At 35.4% G+C, this 17,997-nt stretch overlaps 1 protein-coding gene across 2 annotated transcripts in view; it reads left to right on the plus strand.

Moving 5' to 3' along the window:
- Positions 1-17,997, plus strand: part of DYNC2H1 (dynein, cytoplasmic 2, heavy chain 1) — a 394,047-nt gene that overhangs the window by 33,205 nt on the left and 342,845 nt on the right. For both annotated transcript variants that reach the window (XM_010838873.1, XM_010838872.1), the window contains exons 14-22: positions 683-835; positions 1,423-1,521; positions 2,550-2,689; positions 2,772-3,000; positions 4,178-4,305; positions 8,461-8,576; positions 11,547-11,674; positions 16,214-16,363; positions 17,073-17,278. In XM_010838873.1, the coding sequence (XP_010837175.1) occupies positions 683-835; positions 1,423-1,521; positions 2,550-2,689; positions 2,772-3,000; positions 4,178-4,305; positions 8,461-8,576; positions 11,547-11,674; positions 16,214-16,363; positions 17,073-17,278 (1,349 nt within the window). The remainder of the gene's footprint in view (positions 1-682; positions 836-1,422; positions 1,522-2,549; positions 2,690-2,771; positions 3,001-4,177; positions 4,306-8,460; positions 8,577-11,546; positions 11,675-16,213; positions 16,364-17,072; positions 17,279-17,997) is intronic.

Consider the following 17,997-nt stretch of genomic DNA (forward strand, 5'->3'; position numbering starts at 1 on the left):
TTGGTGAAGGTGCCTCCCCCGCCTCTGTCAGGCGCCACTGACCTAGCAGGGGATGGAGGAGAAGCGCCTCTTCTGGTCCCCTGAAACTGCAGAAGTGGCTGGGTTTCTACTCTGTTGGGTTGGAGTAGGGGGTGTGTGTGTGTGCTTAGTCACTCAGTTGTGTCTGACTCTTTATGACCCCATGGATTGTAGCCCACCAGGAGTAGGGTGTATATCATAAAAAGGTTTTTTTTTTCATTCAGCCACTGTTTTCCTGGTCCTGTGGCTAGAGGGAACAGGCTTCTTCTGGAGCCTTTTTCTGTCTGCCTCTGGGGGTGGTTCCAGGTTGTAGACTTCTCCAGCATCCTGTCCGGGATATATGGGACATACCAAGGAAATCCTGGTGTGTTGTCCTTAATTCCCAATGTTTCTAGGCTGTCCACCTCCTTATTTCTATCTTTTAGTCTTCCTATGCTTGTTCGGTGTGTTATGTCTGGGTTTTTTAGCTGTAAGAGGGACAACTTGGAAGGAACGGAGCTGCTCAATCCTGCCCAGAATGCCTTATCGTTTATAAAATGGAAAAACTACTGTGTGCTCTTTTATTGCAGGTTAGTGTTATTGACAGTTGTACTAATGATGTAGAATATTGAATCTTTTCAAAAAAAAAAACTGTATTTGAACACTGTCATTTGTTGTACCTTAGAATTCAAAAGCAGCAAGTGGGGGAAAGTCACACATTACTTGGGATAATCCTAAAGAATTAGAAGGCTACATCCAAAAACTCCAAAATGCTGCTGAACGACTTGCCACTGAAAATAGGAAACTGAGAAAATGGCACACTACATTTTGTGAAAAGGTATATTTTATTTATAAAATTTAATAAGCTATGAATAGTATTATTTAAAAAGTAATTTGGATATACTTTTAAATAACTTCTTATTTGGGAATAATTTGAGACTTAAAGTTGCAAATAAAGAGTTCACAGTTGTCCTTCACCCAACTTCCCCTATTGTCAACAACTTATGTAACCATAGTATGTTTATCAAAACTAGGAAATAGACTGTTTCGAATTTTAAAACTTTTTCATTGAAGTCTTTTTTCTTTTCAAGGGTCCAATCCCAGATCCCACCTTGTATTTACATTTTAAGGTTCCATAGTTTCTTCTCCCTGAGTCTTATCTTGTGTTTCATGACCTTGATACTTTTGATGAGTACTGATCAATTATTTTGTCTGTTGACTTGATTCTATATGATGCCTTCTCATTTTTAGATTGAGATTATATGGTTTTAATAGGAATACCACAAAAGTGATATTTTGCCTTTCTCAGTACATTGATCAGATATTGATATGTGTTATTATAGGTTGAGTTAATTTTGATCACTTGGGTAAGGTGGTGCCTGTCAAGTTTTTCTATTGAAATTTTTGTGTTCTAATTTTTTACAGGTGGTAGTTCTTATGAACATTGATTTGCTTCGGCAGCAACAGCGGTGGAAAGATGGATTACAAGAATTGAGAACTGGCTTAGCAAGTGTAGAGGCTCAGGTAAAGTGTGTTTTACTTTATGTCTACACTCTGAAATATGAAATTTTCAGAATTTGAATATATGAATTGATGAAAAGTTCATAAAGGTTATCTGTAAATCTTTGCTAATGAATTGCTCATAAATTTAGAATTTAACTGAATTATGTATAAAGACCATAAATTAGCAGCACATTTACAAGTAAAAGTACAAGTTTTGTTTGTCTTACGGAATGCCAAATCCCTCAATTTAGACTCTGTAAACAGTTTTTCTGACTTCGTGCTTAAATATCTATCATTCATTAGTTTTCTTTTAAAAGGTGATGTCTGTTGTGACAAAGTTAAGTGTAGGCAGAAATCAAATTACTGAAATAACTCTGTTTCAGAATTGTTTTTTGTTATATTTCAGTAAAATGTCATTTCCACATATATTTTGATATTAGATGATCTGTGTAAAAGTAGTTAACACAGAATCTACCTTGAGATGTTAGTGGTATATGAGGTAGGTGTTTTAAACATTTACATATATTTTTCGGTTCAAACTTTAAAAAATAAATAAAAATTTAAGTATTAGAATTTATATGTTTATGGTTATATGGAAGCAGAAAAAGTATGTAAAGTATTCTGAGCATTCTCATATTTTAAAGTTACCATGTTTTTAATGTGCAATGGATTATTTAGGGAGTGGGAAGGGAATAGAAGAGTTATATTTGATGGGAATTTTGAAAAAGGGCTAAGAAATTTTAAGATATGGTTTCTGTTATTACTGTTGTTTTTATAGGATCATAAAATAAAGTCCACACATAAAATTCATTTACTAGTAACTTGATTTTTAAAATTTTGCTGGTCTTTTGTATATTATTTATGAGCACAAAGATTAGAGATTTTCATATTTGACTTTAGATATACAAGTAGCAATTAATATATGTTTAAGATATTTAAGATGAGGGATTTTTTGCTTATAATTTTACCAAATGTTATATAAAAGCATTAAATGAAAACCCATTCTACCACCTAATTATTAAATAAAAAATATGACTATAATTTACTAGGGGTTTCAAGCAAGTGACATGCATGCGTGGAAACAGCACTGGAATCATCAAGTGTACAAAGCTCTGGAGCATCAGTATCAGATGGGCTTAGAAGCACTTAATGAGAATCTGCCAGAAATAAATATAGATTTAATATACAAGTAAGGTTTTTAAAACCCAATTTAGTTTTCAGTATATAATTTTTCAGTAATTTATATTTTAAGGTTATTTATTTGCTTTCAGACAAGGACGGTTGCAATTCAAGCCTCCTTTTGAAGAAATTCGAGCTAAATATTATAGAGAAATGAAGAGATTCATCAGCATTCCTAATCAGTTTAAGGGAGTGGGTGAAGCAGGAGATGAATCTATTTTTTCTATTATGATTGATAGAAATGCAAGTGGATTTCTGACTATTTTCAGCAAAGCAGAAGATCTGTTTAGGAGATTGTCAGCTGTTTTACATCAGCATAAGGTATGGGACATGAAATTGTCCTATTATAATATTCATCTGATTGAATTAGTATTAAATGTACAACTCAGTAGTTGATATTGTGTGGCATAAAATAAAAATATGCAAACCAGAGGGCCAAAGTTGAGGATTCTGTTAAAATCTAGATTTATGCTACAAATTTGACTATTTGAAGATTGAGAAACTAATTTTTCTTTCTTTTCTTCTTTTGAATGTTATATCAACTTGGAATTTGATATGACTCTCTTGTGTCATTTTTAGTTCCTTTCAGGAAAATATATAGAAACATTTATCCTTTTCTTCATTCTTTGGATTGAGAATATGCCATGGAGGGAAGCCTTCTACATTAATGAAATTGACATGATTTAATTTCTTACTTTTGTGTAGATAAATGTGAAAGTGAAAGTGAAAGTTGCTCAGTATGTTCGACTGTTTGCAAACTATGCGGTCCATGGAGTTCTCCAGGCTAGAATACTGGAGTGGGTAGCTGTTCCCTTCTCCAGGGGATCTTCCCAACCCAGAAATCGAACCCAGGTCTCCCACATTGCAGGCGGATTATTTAACTGAGCTGCTGAGGAGGCCCAAGAATACTGGAGTGGGTAGCCTATTCCTTCTCCAGCGGATCTTCCCAACCCAGGAATCAAACTGGGTCTCCTGCATTGCATGTGGATTCTTTATGAACTGAGCTATGGGTGCATCATACTAACTCTTCAGAAATAAACTCTAATTTATATTTATTATATTTATTAGTTCATTTTATTGATCCTGAGGAGTGACTGAGAATTCAGTAAATTTCTTAACTGCCACTGCAGTGCTTCTGCATTTTGTTTTTCTAGAATTAATTGAATCTGGACAATGTCAGATTTGTAACCTATAGTAGCTCTTGGCTTGGTAGAAGTGGTTTTGCCTTTGTATACATCAAACTTGAGAATGTAAAGAAAAGTTTTTTTGCAATCTCTTCAAAAAAGTTTTATGATTACTGCATTTTTATATATATATATATTTTCCCTGTTCATTTTTTAGGCTTTATGGTAATGATTATATGTACATAACGTAAGTTGAAATTTACCTGAAACTTCTCTTTTGCCTCTTTTTATTGTTCTTGATATTTGGACTCTAATCTTTTATATCTTCATTTATTAGCTCTAATTTTTAAAATAATATGTTTTCATTTAAATAGGAGTGGATTGTAATTGGGCAAGTTGATATGGAAGCTCTAGTGGAAAAGCATCTTTCTACGGTACATGATTGGGAGAAAAATTTTAAAGCACTGAAAATAAAAGGGAAAGAAGTAGAACGGCTTCCAAGGTATAATACAGAAGTTAAAGAAGTTAAAGTAATATTTAACATAGTAGCAGTTTTTACCAAGGGTATAGATGGGTACTCTTCACTTAGTGGTACTGAAGACAAGTTATTGTTTTACCTTCTCCAGAGCTCAGCTATAATGCTTGAGATTCATCTGAGTAGAGCACTGCTGAGACTAAGAGAGCCTCTTCTAGAGGTTCTGCTGGCTGAGACCTAGTTGGATAGAATAGACTGGGGAGGAGGCTTCTCTCAGATCTAACGTTTGATGTGCCCGGGCACAGTCTAAGAACTGTGAGAAGCTACTGGAGGGAGCATACCGGGGGATATTTGACCTTAATTTTGTATGGCTCTGGCTTTCAGAATGCCCCGGGAAGCACACAAAACAGTGCTGCATCTAGGTAGTGCCCTAAATGTGGAGAAAACCCTCCGAGGGGCATTTCATAACCCAGAATATCCTCCTTACTCTCTGAAATTCATATCAGTGAGACCACTCAATGCAATGAGCTCTAGGAAGGAAGGGCCTTGTTGAGTTGTACATATATTACCTATAAAGGGTAATAACAGATCAGATCAGATCAGTCGCTCAGTTGTGTCCGACTCTGCAACCCCATGAATGGCAGCACGCCAGGCCTCCCTGTCCATCACCAACCCCCGGAGTTCACTCAAACTCACGTCCATCAAGTCAGCGATGCCATCCAGCCATCTCATCCTCTGTCGTCCCCTTCTCCTCCTACCCCCAATCCCTCCCAGCATCAGAGTCTTTTCCAGTGAGTCAACTCTTCGCATGAGGTGGCCATTTGTTTATTCTTTCAATAAATATTTGCTGATCATTTCCAGTATGTGAAACCTTGTCCTATGAAAGTAGAAAGATGACAGTGTTCCTGAGATGAAATAGTTTGCTCTCCAGTAGTACAATAAGACAAGTGTATTTGATGATGAAGTCAAGTACATGGAGAGGTTGAGAGAGTGGGCTCTGGAGTTAGATGGTTCTTACTAGCTGCATGACTTTGACAATTACTTAGACCCTGTTAACCTCAGTTTCCTCAACTTTAAAATAGTTACAGCTATATCATTTATTTCAGTGTTTTGAAGAGTGAGTAATTTGCATATAAATTAGAAGGTAAATTCTCAGTGTTAGTTGTTATTAATTGTTACTATTAATACTAGATGAAAAGTGAAAGAAAGTTAGTCACTTAGTTGTGCCCTACTCTTTGAGACCCCATGGACTGTAGCCCACCAGGCTCCTCTGTCCATGGAGATTCTCCAGGCAAGAATACTGGAGTGGGTTGCCATGTCCTCCTTCAGGGGATCTTCCCAACCCAGGGATCAAACCCAGGTCTTCCACATTGCAGGCGGATTCTTTACCAGCTAAACTACCAGGGAAACCCAGTTTGATTAGAGTTAATTTTTTGCTAGGGACTAGAAGAAATATTTCTGGAAAGTAGTAGATAAAGAACAGATTTGGGAGAGTCTTAAATTGTAAAACAGGTGATTTGGATTTTATTTATGTTAGAGCGATTAGTTGTTGAAGCTTTCTAAAAAGAAGTGTGTCAGTACCAAAGCTATACATTAGGAATGTTAGTCTGGTAATAATGAGTCATGTGGTGGAATCAAGAGGTCCTGGAGGAAGTGAGGTTGGCCTGTCTTTATCCTGAAGACTAGGACTAATTAATTGAATTTAGTTGTTGGTATTCCAAATAAGGAGGAGGAAATATTCTGAGGTGTTAAGAGGTCTTCCTGGAGGAGGGAACGGCTACCCACTCCACTATTCTGGCTTGGAGAATTCCCTGGACTGTATAGTCCATGGGGTCACAGAGTTGGACACGACTGAGCGACTCTCACAAGAGGTCTTTCTTTTATTTCACAGTGTGGTCTTAGTTGCAGCATGCAGGATCTTCATAGAAGCATAGAATCTTAGTTAGTCTGCCATCTGTGGCATCGTAGTTCCTGGGCCAGGGATTGATCGCACGTCTCTTCATTGCAAGGCAGATTCTTAACCTCTGCGAAGCCCCAAGATTCTTAACCACCAGGGATGCCCCAAGATGTCTTATTTTCGAAGGCAGATAAAGGATGAGGAATAGAGAAGAGACAAATGACTTGAAGGCTTGAGTTTGGATGACTGGGATAATGATAGTGTCACTGATGTTAGTTTGAAGTAAGGAAAAGATAATGCCATTGTGATGTTTCTCTTCTCTGTGGATACTCTCTTTGAGCACTTTCTTGCCCATCTAGTATGACTATGCTGTCTGTCACCTGACTGTTCAAGATCGCTACTACTGTTTGTTCCTTTCTATAGACAGCTCTCCTGTTTATCCATCCCTGCCAAAGCTAAACAAAACAAAAAGGATGCCTGTCCTCCATGCCATATTTCATCTTTTCTCTTTCTTGCTGGTAAATTAACATGTATTCATCTAAGTGAGTGGACACATACATAAACACACAAATATTTATATTATGGGTATTTTGGAAAATATGCTATAAGATTAGATAAGCCATATTCTAATGATGTATTTCAGATATGCTAGTAAGGATATACTTTTTGGGTAAGCTATCTATGTTTATCCCATTCTATCTATGGCTAAATGAGACCTTATTTGCATGTTATTAATATTTTCAATTGAAAAGGTGAACATTAGTTTTGTCCACAAGATTCAGTGAGTACTACTCTGGTATAATCATATTACTTTATGTGTTAATTCATTACTAAAAATCTGGTATAATTTTTTCAGGTTTACCAAGATTTTCATATATCAAATATTAGAAATACTTGAAATATTAGAATATTAGAAATTTTTAAATTTTATGTTAGAATTTCAAAAATCATATAACTTCATGTATTAATATAAGACAAATTGCCTCTTGTGTGTTATGGTTAAGAATTGGCATTTAAACCTCTCCAGTTAATGGGTGACTGAAATAAATAAGTAAAACTTTGTAAGAGAAAATTGTACTTTTATAATGAAATTGTATTTAACATTTATAACTTGCTTTCTAAGAATATCACCTGGTTCTATGTTTTAAAAGGGGCCTTTCTAAATAACTTTTTCCTCAGTCTCCAGATATTTTTAAACTTTATGTAATTTAAGATAAATACGAGGTTTTACTTAGATGAATGAGTCTGGTTCAACTTCTAATAATATTTGTCAGTGTTATAATTTGCATTCAGAGTACCATGCAAAGAATTAGTGTTCTTAAAAATACATGCATTTTTCTGATTATTAAAATAGTAATTTGTTTTATAAATTTTTTAAAATATAAAAAACACAATGACAGTTACTGTTAGCGTTTGATGTTTTAGACATATTCATACATCTGCTTACAAAATTTGGATCATACTATAACCTGTTATTTTTATTTAACACTAATCATTAGTATTTTGCTATGTTATTACCTGGTCCTCAAAAATATAATTTTAAATTATATGGATATATAATAACTTATTTAGCCATTCCTGTATTTAGTTTATTTCTAATTTTTGACTGTATTTAATACCTTGACAAGATACCTGTAGGTAAATCTTGGAGTCTGAAAATCTTAGGATAAATTAAAAAAATTGAGTTACTAAGATAAAAGAATATACCTGTTTTAAAACTATTTGTTAAATATTGCTAAATTTCCCTTTGCAAAAATTGTGTGATATTATACTCTGACCAACAGTACTGAGAGTTCTCTGCCCATATGATTGAACATCTGAATTAATAATTTATTCAATTTTTGTGAATTAGGTCTAAAATGTTCTATTGCTTTAGTGTATTCATAATCTATCTTCACTTTCTCTGTTTGTTTTATTTCTCCTATCGTTGTTTGTGCTTTGAGTCCAGGATAATAATTTATTTTATAAATCTTTAAAAAAGTACGTTACATACTGTGACAAGTAAAACATTTAAAAATTTGAATATATTCATGTTGATACTTTAGTATTTTATAATGTGCTACTTTTAAAAACATGATACATTGGATTATTAAAAACTGTAGTATTAGAACCATTGTTAAATGAAAAGCTATTATGTATGAGTATGTGTAAGGCATTTTTGTTAAAATCTAAACGTGCTTAATGATCACAATGATAATTTTGGGTTATTACGCAAGATCATAATGACACTCTTTTCTTCCACTTAGCCTTTTTCATGTCAAAATATGTCCTTTGGCATTTTTCAGTGCTGTCAAGGTAGATTGCTTAAATATTAATTGTAACCCTGTGAAGACTGTGATTGATGATTTCATCCAGAAGTTATTTGACATGCTTGTTCTTTCTTTGAAGAAGTCCATCCAGGGTAAATACACTTGTTAATTGTTTTTAGTTATGAAAATGAGTCTCAATGATGATTAAAGTAAAAAGCAATCTAGAGAATTGTATGAAATAAAAATCAGCTTAAGATGATAATTTTAGTAAAGTAGGAAACTCCATGAGGTCTAAAAATTGAAGACTTTTTTCTATTATTTGCAGTGTGAGCTAGTATCAGTTTGTTGCATATTTCACTGAGAAAGGGGTTAATTCTGGTATAATGTATTTGTCCTTAGCTTTTCGAAGGACTCCAGGCATGCCTCAGAAATATTGCAGGTTTATTTCCAGACCACCGCAATAAAGGGATTATTGTGACAGAGTCAGGTGAACTTTTTGGTTTTCCAGTGCATGTTTAAGTTATGTTTACATGTACTGCAGTCTCTTAACTGTGCAGTAAGCATTGTGTGCAAATAAACAATATACATGCCTTAGCTGAACAATGCTTCATTGCTAAAAATGCTAGCCATCAGGTGAGTCTTCAGTGTGTCATGATCTTTTTGCTGTTGGAGAGTCTTCCCTTGGTGTTGATGGCTGTTGACTGATCAGGGTAGTGTTACTGAAGGTCGAAGTGGCCATGGCAGTTTCTTAAAGTAAGAACAGTCAAGTGTGCTGCGTTGATTGACTCTTCCCTCCATGCACAGTGCCTCTGTAGCTTTCAGTGCTGTTGGATGGTGTTTTCCCACTGTAGTACTTCTTTCAGAATTGATGTCAGTCTCCTCAAACCCTCCACTGCTTCATTGACTGAGTTATGTAATATTCTAAGTCCTTTGTTGTCATTTCAGCAATCTTCGTAGCATCTTCAGCAGGACCAAAGTCTCAAAATTACAAGTGACCACTTCTCTGCTCATCCATTAGAAGCAACTCCTCATTTGTGAAAGTTTTATCATGAGACTGCAGCAATTCATTCACATCTTTAGGTTTCACTCTAGTTATAGGTCTCTTGCTATTTTTTAAACCACATCTTTAGTTACTTCTGCCACTTAAGGCTTGAAGCTCTAAGAATCATCCAGGAGGATTGCAATCAACTTCTTCCAAACTCCTGGTAACACTGAGGTTTTGACTTCCTCCCATGAATCATGAATGTTTTAAATGGCATCTAGAATGGTGAATCCTTTTCAGAAGATTTTCAGTTTACTTATCTCAGACCCATCAGAGGAATCAGTATCTGTGGCAGCTGTAGCCTTATGAAATGTATTTCTTAAATAATAAGACTTGAATGTTCAAATTACTTATTGATCCATGGGCTGTAGAATGGATGTTGTGTCAGCAGGCATGAAAACAACATGAATCTTGTTGTACATCTCCATCAGAGCTCGTGGGTGACCAGGTGCATTGTCAGTGAGCAGGTGTATCCTGAAAAGAATCTTTTTTTTATGAGTAGTAAGTCTTAGCAATGGGATTAAAATATTCATTAAATTATGTTGTAAACAGATGTGCTGTTGTCAGGCTTTGTGTGTGTGTGTGTGTGTGTTTTCCATCAGCCTTTGTTGTTCTATTTCAAGAGCACAGGCAGAATAGATTCAACATAATTCTGAAGGGTAGTAGGAGTTTTGGAATGGTAAACGAGCATTGGTGTCAACTTATCTGCATTAGCCTCTAACAAGAGAGTCAGCCTGTCTTTTGAATACAGGCATTGACTTCTCCTCTCTAGCTATGAAAGTCCTTGATGATGTCTTCTAATCGAAGGCTGCTTCATCTGCCTTCAAAGTCTGCTGTTCAGTGGAGCAGGCTTCATTAACTATCTTAGCTAGATTATCTGGGTACCTTGCTGCAGCTCCTCCATCAGCACTTACTGCTTCATCTTGCACTTTTCATGTTACGGAGATGGCTTCTTTCTTTAATCTCATGAAGCAACCTGTGTTGGCTTAAGCTTTTCCTCTGCAGCTCCCTCGCCTCTCAGCCTTTATAGAGCTGAAGGGGGGTGGGCCGCGCTGTGAATCAGGCTTTGGCATAAGGGGCTGATGGCTGGTTTCGTCTTCTGCCCGCATCACTAGCGCTTTCTTTGGATCAACAATAATGTTGTTTCACGTTGTTATCATTTGTGTAGTCACTGGAGTAGTACATTTAATTTCCCTTAAGATTTTTTCCTTGGCTAACTGTTTGGTGCAAGAGGCCTAGTTTTTGGCCTATCTCATCGTTAGATATGCCTTCCTCACTAAACTTAATCATTTCTAGCTTTTGATTTAAAGTGAGCGATGTGTCACTCTTTAATTTGAACACTTAAGAGGCCATTAATTGACCCAATTTTAGTATTTTTGTGTCTGAGGGAATTAGAGAGGTGGAACAGTCTGAATATATACAACACTTATCAATTAAGTTTGCTGTCTTATGTGAGTGTGGTTCATGGTACTCTAAAACAATAGTAACATCAAAGATCACTGATTAAAGATCACCATAGCAAATGTAACAATATGAAAAAGTTTGAAATATTGGGAGAATTACCAAGATGTGACACAGAGACTTGAAGCAAGCAAATGCTGTTGGAAAAATGGCACTGATAAACTTGCTCCATGCAGGGTGGCTACAGACCTTCAATTCGTAAAAAATGCAATATTTACAAAGCACAATAAAATGAAGCACAATAAAATGAGGAATGCCTGTACTATTTTCCAAAATATCATTGTTTCTTTTTTCATTTAAACTGAAATATGTTCTAGCATATTATTTAAAAGACTGAAAAAGTTGCCAACTTATAGTAAAACTTACTAAGAGTGAGTAAATACATTTTCACTTTTTTCTAAAAATTTTTAAATGTTATATAGAGCAATTACAATTTCATGAGAAGAAATTTTTTTGCTTATTCTATACTTTGAATTTTTCTTTATGAAAGCAAATGACAACTTAGGACTTACTGTATTTCATATAGTGATTACTTCTAACATTACATGGTTTAGAAATTATGTAATTGCATTTTTTTGATGATAATAACATTTCTTATATTTCAATGTTTCCTTTTCAGCTCATTTACATGAAATTGACACATTCGTTACTGAGGCTATGGAAGTCTTAACAATTATGCCCCAGTCTGTGGAAGAGATAGGTAATGCAAATTTACAATATAGTAAGCTACAAGAACGGAAGCCAGAGGTAAGAATCACAAAGTAATTTATTATTTTTTTTAACTGTACTGGAATGATTAAATCGTAATATTATGTGACTGCAAATATCATATAATTATAATATTATGAGGAAGTCTATAAAATTAGTCTGCTTATGATTGGACTCGATGTTTGTTGTTGTAGTGAAACAGTAACCACAATATATATTGTTTTCGGAAGTATTTGTGACCTTTTATGATGTGGCTTATTAGAATAGACTATTAGACTATTCTATTAGACTATAGACTAATAGACTATTAGAATATTAGACTAAACTTAAATAGTTCATACTGTTACTTCCAAGGTTGTACTTTTATGATGCTTAAATATGAAGTTAGTGCTGAACTAGGAGTACACACACACACACACACACACACACGATGGAAGAGCTCATAATTAGAGACAAAGATAAAAAGGTGGTTAAAGATTCATAAAAACTGTATTCAGAAGGCTAGAACGTAGAATAAACAAGCCACAATTTGTAGAACATGTTATAGGTGATCTTAGTTATGTTTGGAGGAAAGAGGAGAAATAATTCAAAATAGATACAAACTTTTATGTATTCCTCTTACAGGATAGGTTGAAAATTACAAGATAGATTAGAGGTGAAAGAAATAATATACCTTCATGGTAGAATGAATTATAAACTTTTATATGGTAGGCTTAAAGGTATAAAGAGGGTTTAAAGGCAAATAAAATAGTGTACTTGTCTTGTAGAAGGAAGTAACTAAAGAAAGAACAGCATTATGAACTGTGGCAGTTAGCTAAATCATGGAGGCATTTATTTGACAAATACTTACTATAGACTGAAGGCAGGAGAAGGGGACGACAGAGGATGAGATGGTTGGATGGCATCACCGGCTCGATGGACATGAATCTGAGCAAGCTCTGGGAGTTGGCAATGAACAGGGAGGCCTGGCGTGCTGCAGTCCATGGGGTTGCCAAGAGTCGGACAGACTACAGATCTCCTGATATATTGCAGGCATTGTGCTAGGCACTGCGATTGCAAGTATGGTTGCTCTGTGTTACTGAAATCTGCATTCATGTGTAAGTGTGTGTTGTGTGTGCATGTAAGAGAGATAGAGACAGAGAGGAAGAAAGGAACATGAGGAGCTAGATTAGTAAGATGATGAGTGTGCCCAGCTGCGCGATGTTTCTCAGGGTGGTGATCCTGGAGACCATATCAGACAGATGACATCTGTTTGCACTGGGACCTGCAGGGTAAGGAGGCAACCATTCCGAGATTTAGAGGGCAGATGGAACAGTGGATACACAGTTAATATTAAGGGAGAGGACCTTGATATACTTAAGGATACACTGTTAATCTTAAGGTAGAGGACCTTGATATACTTAAGGAAGTGAGATAGGTGTAAATATTGTCAAGAAACTTAGTTATCAAGAAAGCCATATTATTCAAGGAAAAAGTGGTTTGAGTGAAATTGGAGAGGTAGGCAAGGGCCAGATTAGGAAGGGACTTTCAGACAATCCTAGGGAGTTCGAGTTCTTTTTTGAGAGTAGTAGAAAAATTTTAGAGGGATTTAAGCAATGAGAAGATAAATGTGGATTGCATTTTGAAGTGATTACTCTGGCCGCTTCGTGGAGAATGGATTGGAGGGAGACAATAGTAGCAGAGAGTTAGTAGGATATTCCAGTTTGTGTACAAAAGATGATCTAAGCTTATACCATGGAATAGCAGAGGAGATGGAGAGAACCAGAGAAAGTGATGATGCATTTTAGAGTTAGAACCAAGGTCTTCTGATGCATTAGAAGTAGACAGGGGATTAGAGGAAAAGAGAGAAACATGTCTCTTAGGTTTTTGGCTTTAGCAGCTAGGAATCTAATGGTACCATTTACTGAGATGAGGATGACTAGAGAGGAGTTGTTTAGGGATTGAAGGTAGCAGGGATTGACATGCCATGTAGAATGAGGAATTTGGAATTTAGAGTAAAGGTGAAGATTAGAGATATACATTTGGAAATCATTTTAACATTCATGATGTTTAAAGCCATAGAATTGAACTAGCTCTTGTGATTGACGAACTGTAGAGGGTATAGAATCAGGTTTGAGCATTTCAAAATTTAGAGTTCAAGTATAGATGGAGGCAGCAAAGGAGATTGATAATGACGTGGAATGAAAGACATGAAGCATATCATCACAGAAACTAAGGGAAATAGATGTAGGTTGGGAACTACATGTGAGGCAGGGTGTGGCACGAGACCGAATAAAGAGCTAGGCAGAATCCAGGTCATGCGAGCCACACGATTCTGTGGACACTGAGGAGTCACTGCCGGGTTTTCAGCGGCAAGATGTTACAGAATTGTGTTTTGGTATGTACCCCTGTTGGTGTGTGGGGTATCTTTGCATGCAGATAGACTTGGAAACTGGCTTACAGGTGGCACTAATGGTAGATAACCCTCCTGAAATGCAGGAGGGTATGGGTTTGATCCCTGGATCAGGAACATCCCCGGGAGTATGAAGTGGCAACCCCCTCCAGTATTCTTGCCTGGAGAATCCCATGGACAGAGCAACCTGGCAGGCTACAGTCCATGGGGTCGCAAAGAGCTGGACACGACTGAAGCAACTTAGCTCGCTTGCATACACGATACAAACTTGGAAACTTGTAATGTCTTCACAGGCTTAAGTTCTTTTCACACTGGAAATGAGAATCCTACTCTGTTTTCTCTTTAGGGCTTCACAGATAGCTCAGTTGGTAAAGAATCTGCCTGCAATGCAGGAGACTCCGGTTCAGTTCCTGGGTTGGGAAGATCCCCTGGAGGAGGGAAAGGCTGCCTACTCCAGTATTCTGGCCTGGAGAATTCCATGGACTGTGGAGTCCATGGGGTCCCAAAGAGTCAGATGCAACTTTCACTTTCTGTCTTCTCTCTCACTGACGTTCCTAGTACAACATGGATTCTTGGTTAATTGTTTCTCTGTTTCTCAGGAATTGCAAACTGGCCATTGAGATATATTTGATTTTTTGTTGTTGTTGTCTGTTATGTAAACAATGATTTTTAAATATCTTTCAATGGATTTTACTGCTTTGATGAGTAGCAAAAGTACAGTTATAAATTATAGGACACTATTGTTTTATGGTGCTTGAAAAGATCTAGAAGCAATTTGAGCAGTTTAGCACTTATTGACCTACACCTGGGTTCTTTAATGGACTGCTCATTATATACAACTCAGGGCATTTCAGGCAGAAGCTAAATATAGGAGCTTGATTCCGATTCTTCAGTTTTTCCTTTCCTCTTTCTTTCATTTTTTTCTTAATATATATATATATATTTTATTGAAATATAGTACTTAACAATGTTTTAGGTACACAGGAAGGTGATTCATTTATATGCATATATTATTTTTCAGATTATTTTCCATTATAGGTTATTACAAGATATTGACTGTAGGTCCCTGTGCTATACAGTAAACCTTTGTTGCTGTTGCAACAAAAATTGGAAAACATAAACTAAATGAAATGGTAGCATTGAATATGAAATAGAAAAAGTGAAACAAACTAGATAAAAGTAAAAGATCATCATATAGTCCAGTTGTTTTTGAACATGACTGCTCAATAGAAACATATCTGGAACTTTGGAGAAAAAAAGCAATACTTGAAAATTTGCATTTTTCAAAAAATTTCAAGATAATTCTGATATGCATCTGGATTGTAAAAAGTGATTACAGATTTTTCTATTAAATGGTAGTTTTGGTGATATTCAGTTCAGTTCAGTTCAATCACTCAGTCATGTCTGACTCTTTGCGACCCCATGAATTGCAGCACTCCAGGCCTCCCTGTCCATCACCATCTCCCGGAGTTCACTCAAACTCATGTCCACTGAGTCGGTGATGCCATCCAGCCATCTCATCCTCTGTCATCCGCTTCTCCTCCTGCCCCCAATCCCTCCCAGCATCAGAGTCTTTTCCAATGAGTCAACTCTTCGCATGAGGTGGCCAAAGTACTGGAGTTTCAGCTGTAGCATCATTCATTCCAAAGAACACCCAGGGCTGATCTCCTTTAGAATGGACTGGTTGGATCTCCTTGCAGTCCAAGGGACTCTCAAGAGTCTTCTAGAATTCTATAATTTTTCTGTTTGTTGACCAATCATGATACAATGATATTAAGTGGGTAATTGCTACATAATCACAATGGTGAAAGATGCTTCTCAGATTTCACAATCAATAGCCAGACAAAAAAGATAATTAATTGCAAACCATAAAAGTCTCTAGCATTTTCTTTGAGTGGAACCTGTATAATAATGTTACTTTGAACAGGTATAGTATTGTCTTCCTATAATCATGATTTAATTTAGTTTCATATTACCACTTTTATTATCCTTTTTAATTGATGTTTGAGTGCTTGAGTTTGCATGTAATAATATATATTAGAAACTTTATATCTAGAAATTTAACAAATATATAAAAGCAAAAATCCTGATTTAAAAAGCAAATCATAAAACAATTTTAAATAAATGGAATCTTAATAAATTTGATAAAGTATATTGTTTTTCACATACTATTTTTTAACTTTTAGATTTTGCCCTTATTTCAAGAGGCTGAAGATAAAAATAGACTTTTACGGACTGTGGCAGGTGGAGGTTTAGAAACAATTAGTAATCTGAAAGCTAAGTGGGATAAATTTGAGTTGATGATGGAAAGTCACCAACTTATGATTAAAGACCAGGTAAGAAGCTTTCTTTGTTAAAATGAGAACAGTTTTTTCCCTCATTTACAATTTCTTGTCTTTATTTCATTATAGCTCACATTTATAAGAATTTTATATTATTGATGGAATTGATCTCCCTCAGCACTTCTATGTAATAAGATATTTTGTATAAGTGATGATCATGTCACAGAATTTACCTTCATTTATGCCATAGCAAGAATATATGTGACAGTATTATCAGACTTTCTTATGAATGGTTTGTTACCTACTGTGTGAGGTGTCTTGTAAGAGTCCAGGCTGGAAGCTGTGCGCATTTATTGTGCTCATATCCTACTGACCAGAACCTAGTGTTCTGGTGGTGAGCTGCATGGGAGACTGGGAGATGCCCTTCTTTATTAAGCAGCTGTGTAATCAGGTAGAACAACTGGATGTCACTGAGTAAACTTTTTTCATCGTATTAATTTTGTTGATAGTTATCACAGATGCTGTTAGTCATGTGAATGGTTTTGTAATGTTGATGTTTGCAGTATATCTTTTGTTATTGTAAATTTAGTGTCTAATTTATTTTTGAGTAAATTTATTGTACTTGAAATAATGAATAAGAATCTTTAGAAAAGTTGATATTGATGTTTTTTGACCTTTAAATAGAAAATATTGGAAGTAAAAATGTGAATATAAAGTAGAAATTTACATTGAGTTAAATTATGTATACTCTGTTGACTTATAGATTGAAGTGATGAAAGGAAACGTCAAATCACGTCTTCAGATTTATTATCAAGAACTGGAAAAATTTAAAGCTCGTTGGGACCAACTAAAGCCTGGTGATGATGTTATTGAAACAGGCCAGCTGAATACTCTTGATCAAAGTGCAAAGTCAATAAAAGAGAAGAAAGTTGAATTTGATGATCTTGAAGTCGTAAGAAAAAAGCTGCTGTATGTTTATTCTTTAAAACTGATAGTGCTCATTTTGGGAAAAAAGTTTTATGTTTATATATTAAGCTAATAATGTACCTGTATCTGTTATATTAATGTCTTTTTATAAGCTTCAGCAGTTTAAAAAATACCAGTATTAAGTGCTCATGCTACTGTTTTCTTAGGAGTTGTTGAATTATTATTAGGAAAGAGAAAAGCAAATAAAACCAAGTTTCTGGTTAGGCCTAGAAATAGAAATAATAGAAGTAATAATAGCAAATTAAATAATAGAAAATTAAATTTATTTAAAAGTTAAATTAAGTTTGAATATACTTGCTTTATATGATCTCATATTTGAAAATGGAATATATAAAATTAATGGAAAATTACTTTTAGAGCTTCTGGAAAAGTGAAGCTTTTGAAAGCTTTTGAAGCTAGTGAAAAGATGAAACTTAAAAACATTCATTGTTTTATGTTATAATAATAAAATATTAAGTTTAATAATTGCATTAAATATTGTATATTAATGCATATTCATGGAATCTAGTAAAAGGGTATAGATTATTTTATTTGCAAAGCAGAACTAGAGACACTGATGTAGAGAACAAATGTGTGGACACCAAGGAGGGAAAGGGTGGAGGTTGGGATGAATTGGAAGATTGGGATTTATATATATACACTGCTTCTGCTGCTGCTAAGTCGCTTCGGTCGTGTCCGACTCTGTGCGACCCCAGAGACGG

The sequence above is a fragment of the Bison bison genome, unplaced genomic scaffold (assembly GCF_000754665.1).
Source record: "Bison bison bison isolate TAMUID 2011002044 unplaced genomic scaffold, Bison_UMD1.0 scf7180017864107, whole genome shotgun sequence".
NCBI classification, from domain to species: domain Eukaryota; kingdom Metazoa; phylum Chordata; class Mammalia; order Artiodactyla; family Bovidae; genus Bison; species Bison bison.